This window comes from Malania oleifera, chromosome 7 (genome assembly GCF_029873635.1).
Source record: "Malania oleifera isolate guangnan ecotype guangnan chromosome 7, ASM2987363v1, whole genome shotgun sequence".
NCBI classification, from domain to species: Eukaryota; Viridiplantae; Streptophyta; class Magnoliopsida; order Santalales; family Ximeniaceae; genus Malania; species Malania oleifera.
In genome coordinates this window covers 30,715,305-30,723,763 of record NC_080423.1, presented here as the reverse complement: position 1 = coordinate 30,723,763, position 8,459 = coordinate 30,715,305, and the positions used below count along the sequence as shown (strand labels likewise).

Below are 8,459 nucleotides of genomic sequence, written 5' to 3'. Positions count from 1 at the left end.
CTATCCCGAATTGAACCTCCGATACTCCTTACTTATTGATGTATTTCCACCGCGCCATGCCTGTGGGGGCAGTTAAGTGTCTTATTTATTAGTATGTAAGATACAATGACCAAAGTCATGTATTGACCAAAGTTATGAATCTCTTTAATTAGTGTATCATTAAGAAATGTATTATATTTAATCAATGTACATTCACCTTGGAAGAAGGGAAATGTCATATATGTGTTTATGACTCTTTGATGGATTGAATCACATATAGATTTTTATATAAAGGGCTCTTAATTAGTCCCTCTCACCACTCAATAATCAAATTTGATAGAATCATTATCACTAAGCCAAAAATAAGAGTAACGGAAGAGAAGATCAAGTGGTTTTTCACATGATAGGGACTGGATCAATAGGAATAGAAGGAAAGACAAACTAATTGCATCGAAATTCAATTGTCTTAGTAGAAATACCAAAAGGTATATTTTGAATTTCTTTCCTTACCTTTACTTGATCATGCCTCATAAAAAAAATATTGAAGATCTTTCTTATGGAATTTTTCTAACAAGGAGAACAACATATGGATGCCCAATTAAAAAATTTCTTTTACCAAATAAGGATTTGTTTATTATATTTAAGATACTCATGATAGATGCATTGGATTATTTGATGAAAATTAATTGTTAAGTGCTTAAAACTAAATTCAAGTATGATTTTCACATAAAATAATTTTAAATTTAACTTAGATTGACCATTGAATCTAAGTATTGAATTATTTTAACTACTTAATATTTAATATTTAAAAAATATGTATCACTTTTTAATTTTAAACTTTTTCCAATTACATAACTATTTAGTAAATTTGGTAAGCAATTACATAAATCAAAGTTTTTAATTTAATACAAATACTTTTCTTTTCATATATTTATGTTATACAACAAATAAAATTGAATGTTAGATAAAAATAAGATTTACCAGTTTAATTTTAACCACTTGGGTGTTGGGTTTTGTTCATTTTCACTTTTTATAAATAAAAAATTTAAAAAGCGGTATCTTTAAATTTTCACTTACTAAATTAGAAATGTTTCCATGTTTGTTTGGTCTGATAAATTTTTAAAAAATAAATTAAGATCTAACATCAAAAACTCTAATATTATCACTTCGATTAAACAAACGAAGGCAGAGTAAATACTTTCTTGCACTTCCTGTCAGGGAGAAAGTCAATTAATGGAAACCAATAAAGAATAAAATTAGTTTAGGGCAGATGAAAAATATTTTTAATTTTCTTATTTTTTATTTTTTTTAATAATTATAAATATATAATAACATTTCAAATTTCTAACATTTGAGGAGCATATTGAGAATTAGACATAGCAAGCACGTGAGCGGGATTAGAGAGAGCAGTTTAGAATAAATGCTAATATAGTACTAGTCGGAAATGCTTTTATATTTTAAAATTTTTAAGAATATTAATTTTGATATTAGAGATACTCCTGTAATGCGATTATTTAATACTCTAATATAAAAGTTTATGAAATTTTATTTATTTTCATTATTTCTATTTCTTACGTCACTTGTACAATTATTATAGGAAGTCGCACCTTAAACCTTTGGGGCGTGACATTTCATTTTTCAAATAATTATAAAAATGATACCCCTCAACTTTATAATTACAAAAAACTGGAAAAATAATATTTTAAAATTTATAAAAACTAAAAATTTAAAATAAAACTTAAAATTAATTTATTTTCTACAATTAAACTTGTCCTTCCGCTTCTACAAAATATCATTAGACATTATGATTTATTAATGCATTATTGAGTATCAAAGTCAAATCGTTTACAACAGATGTGAAAAGCAGACAGCCACTACATATAGAATTGCCACTAGGCCTGTCTGCTGTTCAAGCCTCCTCATCCTCTCTCTCTCTCTCTCTCTCTCTCTCTCTCTCTCTGCTTTTTTATTTTTTTCTGGATCAACCATGGTTCTCTCAAAGACGGCATCGGAATCCGACGTCTCCGTCCACTCCACCTTCGCTTCTCGATATGTCCGAGCTTCGCTTCCCAGGTATCTAACGATCCACTGTCTAATTGATTCTTCCTGTAGTTTTGTTTGTTTTTAAATTGAGAAAAAAGGAGGGGGGGGGGTATATATTCGACGGTGATGGAATTAATTGATCGGCGCGCCGTGGCCGGAGAGTGCAGGTTCAAGATGTCGGAGAATTCAATACCGAAGGAGGCGGCGTACCAGATAATAAACGACGAGTTGATGCTGGACGGGAATCCGCGGCTGAACCTGGCGTCGTTCGTCACCACATGGATGGAACCAGAGTGCGACAAGCTCATCATGGCGGCCATTAACAAGAACTATGTGGACATGGACGAGTACCCCGTCACAACCGAACTTCAGGCATCTCCCATTCTTCCTCCCTCCATTAATTTTTTGTTCCTTACTTCTATTTTATATTTATTTATTTAATTAGTTCCTCACATTAATATTAATATTTAGGGAAAAAAAATGCAGACTTATTCATACATATTGGGAGAATTATGGACATTTTTGTCCTTAAAGAACACTAATTTACTGAATTATTCATTAATTTAAAATCGCTAAAAATAATTTTTAGAAATAATAAAAATACCATATGCTTGTAAAATAATTTATTTTTCTACATATTAAAATTAATTTAATTAGCCATGGCACTTGGCCATATTTGACCTTCAGAGCAAATGCACATGCATCTTTATGACTTTAGAACATATATGAATATTTAAAATATTTAATGCTAATTTTTTATAAAATTTATATATATTTATATTTATATGTTAGTCGATGTTGTTTATGTTTTGAAAATTTGTCTTTCACATGATTAGATATTATGTCTTATTAAAAAAAAGAAAAATAAAAACTATTACTCATGGAAATATCCTCACCATACTAGGAAGTCTTAATATTAATGGACTGGTAGGCACTAGCTAACATAAAGTCAAAAGTATTTTATATTTCTTGTAACTTATTTGATGAAATAAATTTTGAATAACGTGAAATGAAAAATTATTTAATAAAAAAAATAAAAAATTTACAATCATATTATTCATTACTGAATGCTTGATAGGCGTGGTAAAAAGGGTTAGTGGACTGTTTCGACTGGATCATAAATAGGTCGGAATTGAACGGATTAGAGTTAAGCGGGTAAGCTTATATTAAATCTGAACCCAATTTAAATGGACGGGTCCTGAGTTATCCATCGGGTTTCGATCCATTTTGCTACCCCTAATCCTTGATAGTGTAACTGTAATCGATGGAAGCATGTACGACTTGATCTTTCGTACTTTTTTTTCGGCTGGCATGTGAAATTTAGATGTCATGAACTTGTGATTTTTAGTATTTTCATAAAAATAAAAATTAATTTCATTTAAATCTACTTTAATGCGTCGAATATTGAGTTAAGTTTTAATCTATTTAAGAGATAAATTTAATTTTTAATTTTAATTTCTTCCCTTAAATTCCTTGTCAGGGGGGTGCATCTATTTAGGTTGTTTAGAATTTAAATTTTTAAATTAATTGATATATACATATTTATTATTATTATTATTATTTTTAAATGATTAAAAAATTATCCAACTTTAAGTTATTACACACATTTTTGGAAGCAAAAAAATTGAAAATTATTTTTAAAGAATATATTTTTTCTAAGTAATTGACCCTTGACTCAGTGAAGGAAAATTGGTGTTTCTAGAGGGTTCAACCAGCGCAGAGGAGCGGATTGGATCATGGGGACCTTCATACGACGTCATCCCCAATTTTCCTTGGAAAATGTCTTCTTGATCCGGCAAGACGCCATGATTTAAAAAATATCTGAAAATCTGCGTTTTGTTCTTTATATTTTATGGCAATCTTTTATTTTCTTTTTGGTAGTTGAATAAATTGATTGAGCGTGTGGCCCCGCAACGCGGTGTTGGTGGTGGACAACTCAACGTGTCCCGATAATAACACTAACTGGGTCGCATGATCGCTGCTGCGCGACGCGACTGCGCGACCCGCCGCTCACCGCCCCTTCCTTTTGTAATAGTCATCGTCCGTTCCACCCCCAGCCCCCAGGACCCAACCGCAATTCACGGCTCCATTATGAGTAATGATATTTTATAAATAATTTCTTATATAAGAAAATAACGAATTTATTTATTTTTTGTCATTTCATTTGTAGAAATAATAGTAAAAAAAAAAAAAGAATATAAAAGCCCATGTATACTAATTAATAAAGACCTTACAAATTGTTTTTCTATTTGTTTATTTAAGGAATACCGTTAATTTTATTCGACAAAAAATTGTCAATATTTTTTCTTCATCTCTTAAAAATTCTATGAATTGTTGTGAGGGCCAATTGTTTTGGCATTTGTTTTTCTGATAAGTGTTTTACTAATTTACTTCAAGCTTAATGAGTATTTAATTTTAACTGTACTATAAATAATTATTCAAGAAACTTATCTAGTGTTAATGTTCATTTCACCTACTACCTTTATGCTTCATTTTATTTCTCAAAAAAAAAAAAAAGTAAATTCTTTGGCATTTTCTTTTATCTAGGCATGCAATAGTTACACACCAGTTAATTAATTAATTAATTGGACACTGTTCTTAACTATTATGGTCAATATTATTATTTTTTACCTTGATTGATATTGGGAATGTACTTGCAGAATCGGTGCGTAAATATGATAGCGCATCTATTCAATGCGCCGCTGGGGGACTCAGAAACTGCAGTAGGGGTGGGAACAGTGGGCTCATCTGAGGCCATTATGCTGGCGGGTTTAGCCTTCAAGAGGAAGTGGCAGAACAAACGCAAAGCAGAGGGGAAGTCCACCGACAAGCCCAACATCGTCACCGGTGCCAATGTTCAGGTATATTTCTTACTGCATGCATGCCTACTCCTAATTTTCTATTATAAATCGATGAAAGATAAATATTAACCTCATGAGATTCACCAAATGGACGTAGAAGGGCCATCCATATGTTGTAACTTGCAATGGGGTTATGAGCAAAGGGCCCATTGATTATGATATATAGTCAGGTAAATGCATGTTAGCTAGGCCCAGTGACTACAAGAAGAATCACGACCATGAGATCTCGTGTTTTTCAAACAATTCAATTATACTTTTGCTGTATTAGATAGATTTCTTCTTCGCATTAGTTAACAATTTGGAACTATCAATTAATCATTTGCTGCTGGTGTCTTTAATTAATCAATGAATTATGATTGTAAAAATGGAATGCAGGTATGCTGGGAGAAATTCGCAAGGTATTTTGAGGTGGAGCTGAAGGAGGTGAAGCTGAGGGATGGGTATTACGTAATGGACCCTGCGAAGGCTGTGGAGATGGTCGACGAGAACACCATCTGCGTGGCTGCCATCTTGGGATCCACCCTTAATGGCGAATTCGAAGATGTTAAACTCCTGAACGATCTTCTCATAGAGAAAAACAAACAAACTGGGTACCTACCGAGCTACAACGCTATCTACCTTCATCTCTTTCTCTCTATACTAGTAGTATAAAGAATTAAGTAATGTATATATGATGTGATAATTGATGGGGTGGGTGCGTGTACTACTGCTATGCGTACGTGTAACGTGTATGTAGATGGGAGACACCAATCCACGTGGACGCAGCCAGCGGGGGATTCATAGCGCCGTTCCTGTACCCAGAGCTGGAATGGGATTTTAGGCTGCCGCTGGTCAAGAGCATCAACGTCAGCGGCCACAAGTACGGGCTGGTCTACGCCGGCATCGGATGGGTCATCTGGCGCAGCAAAGACGACTTGCCTGACGAACTCATCTTCCACATCAATTATCTTGGTGCTGATCAACCCACCTTCACCCTCAACTTCTCCAAAGGTAATATATACTCTCTCTCTCTCTCTCTCTCTCTCTCTCTCTCTCTCTCTCTCTCTCTCTCATATATATATATATATATTTATATATTTACAATGGATTTTAATTGCCTAATTAACGGTACCTGCTGCAGGGTCTAGCCAAGTTATCGCTCAGTACTATCAACTAATCCGCTTGGGTTATGAGGTGAGTTCAACAAAACTAAACTACTCTGATCAACTTGCTACAACTAGGTGCCATGCATATATATATATATATATATATATATATATATATATATATATATATGTTCATCATTCAGAGCCCGTTTAAAATTTCTAGACCCACAAAATAATAATAATAAAAAACTTATATTGTGTAATGCCATTCGACTTCTTGTTCATTATTTGATAAATGAATAGATTGCATTAAGTTGCGTTTTCTAGCTAATTTGATATATATATATATATATATATATATATATATATATAAATAAAATCTTATTGCTAGATTTAGCTAACCCCATAACTTAAAAATGATGTCAAGTTGTGTTTGAGCTCTCATTTCGAATATTAATTAGTGATAAATTTATATATATTGATGTTTGGGCCAACTTGATATAAATTTATACTATATTTTCTTCAAATATAAATAATTTCAAATTTCAAATTTTAATCTTTTTGAAAATACAAGAAATTAAAATGCATCTTGCATCTGAAAATCTGATCCTGGGCGTGTCTCGGGAACTCACGGGGATCGATAAACAACTTTCAATCGGGACGTTAAACATTTCTGTATATGTATTTCGATCTTTATTTATTATAAAGTGGGAGGATTATGCATGCACACAATTACAAGAACATACTGTGATATGTATAGGGATACAAGAACATAATGGAGAACTGTCAAGAGAACGCATTGGTGCTGAAGCAAGGAGTGGAGAAGACAGGACGTTTCAACATCGTGTCAAAGGACAACGGCGTCCCTCTGGTGGCATTCTCCCTCAAAGACAACAGCAGCCACACCGAGTTCGAGATCTCCGAGATGCTGCGCCGCTTCGGGTGGATCGTGCCGGCGTACACCATGCCTCCCGACGCCGAGCACGTCACCGTCCTCCGCGTCGTCATCAGAGAAGACTTCTCCCGCACCCTGGCTGAGCGCCTCGTCATCGACATCGAGAAAGTCCTGCACGATCTCGACACCCTCCCCGCCCGCATCATGGCCAAGACGTCTGCGGATTCCGCCGAAGTCCAGACGGAGGAAAACGGCGTCGTCGTGACCACCAAGAAGACAGCTCTCCAGACGCAGCTGGAGGTCATGGCCGCTTGGAAGAAGCTTGTCTCGGACAGGAAGAAGACCAATGGTGTTTGCTAGATATATCATATATATCAAAGGTCTATAAATACTTACAGTGCATTCTAATTAGTTTCTTGGTGCTTAATTAATCGTTTTCTGGTTTAATGAGTTGGCAATAGAGATACATTTTCATTTTAATAAAATTAAGGGAATGAGCATTGTATGTATATGATGAGTGTTTTTTTTCCCCCCTTAATTTGGGTGTTGTTTGGGGTGCTTGTTAATTTTTGTGTGTAGGAAAGTTACTTATATGTACCGTGGGATTTTAAATTTCTTTGTGTGGTCTTGGATGATTGCCTTACAATGAATGTTACAAATTTCAATTCCATGATCTTTAGAAAATATTGGCCATTGGGATTTTGTAATTCATCTGTCTTAGACATACCTAAGTGGACGGAGGGTTCCTCCGCTTTTAAATTTTAGATTTGAATTTATTTGTGTTTAGATGAAATAAAATATAATTTTGTACATCATTTTATCTAAATCCACAAAAATACGAATTTTCACCATCCATGGTCCCCGCTGGCTCACAGAGTAAATTCTCACCATCCAGAGGTACTGCTGGTTTCATGAGTGTATTTACCTGGAATTGAACCCCCGATGCTTCTTCTTACGTACTTATACCTTTCCACCGCGTCATGGCCGTGGGGACAATTAATTCTTTTTTATTGTTTTCATTTTAAATTGCTCACAAACCTTTAATTCTTTAGTTTAATTTTAGCTTTTGTTGCTTCCTTTCTAAATTGCCCAAAAATGTTTATTTCTTTAGAATCTAAATTTAGTTTTAGCACAACTTATGGATTGAGAAGCGCTGACATTTGACACAAATTCTATTCTTATGAAATAGCACATAGAAGCCCTACAAGGAAACAAATGGGGGGATTAGATGCTAAAATTTGGAAGAACCACTAAGACATCATCCTTGTCTTCATGATTTCTAATGTGGGTGCACTTTGAATGACTTTATATTTGCTTCATGATTTCTAATGCGAGTGGGGCTCCTTAATGAGTTCACTACACGTTTTAGAGACATATATGTTGGACAATTAATTAGCCTTCTCTATCATAAATCCTTCATGTTGTGTTAAATTCTTTGAGCTTAGTCACCCTTTGTTTGCTTAGAAGGGTGAGCAAATTGAGTGGGTTTTTTTTTTTTCTTTCGAAAGGCCTTTGTGGTGTAAATTCTTTAAACTTAGTTTGGTCTCGCAATTTTTGAAAAGCAACTCATACAAAAAGGGTAAATAGAAATGAATT

At 33.9% G+C, this 8,459-nt stretch overlaps 1 protein-coding gene and 1 long non-coding RNA gene across 3 annotated transcripts; one reads left to right on the top strand and one right to left on the bottom strand.

The window, feature by feature from the left end:
- Positions 1-1,793: 1,793 nt before the first annotated feature.
- LOC131159718 (uncharacterized) lies at positions 1,794-4,817 on the bottom strand. The gene is made up of 2 exons (XR_009137856.1): positions 4,677-4,817; positions 1,794-2,388 (listed from the first exon to the last, which is right to left on the bottom strand). It is a non-coding gene; the product is annotated as an uncharacterized LOC131159718 (long non-coding RNA).
- On the top strand, positions 1,846-7,372 carry LOC131159717 (glutamate decarboxylase 1). Of its 2 annotated transcripts, none has more exons than XM_058114846.1 (7): positions 1,846-2,052; positions 2,190-2,388; positions 4,677-4,883; positions 5,259-5,473; positions 5,620-5,873; positions 6,004-6,056; positions 6,729-7,372. In XM_058114846.1, exons 1-7 carry the CDS (start codon positions 1,967-1,969, stop codon positions 7,221-7,223), a joined length of 1,509 nt encoding a protein of 502 aa, XP_057970829.1. In that variant the 5' UTR covers positions 1,846-1,966; the 3' UTR covers positions 7,224-7,372. The 2 variants fall into 2 exon arrangements, with proteins under 2 accessions (XP_057970829.1, XP_057970828.1); XM_058114845.1 differs by having other exon boundaries at positions 1,889-2,052; positions 2,190-2,394; positions 4,683-4,883.
- The last annotated feature ends 1,087 nt before the right edge of the window (positions 7,373-8,459 follow it).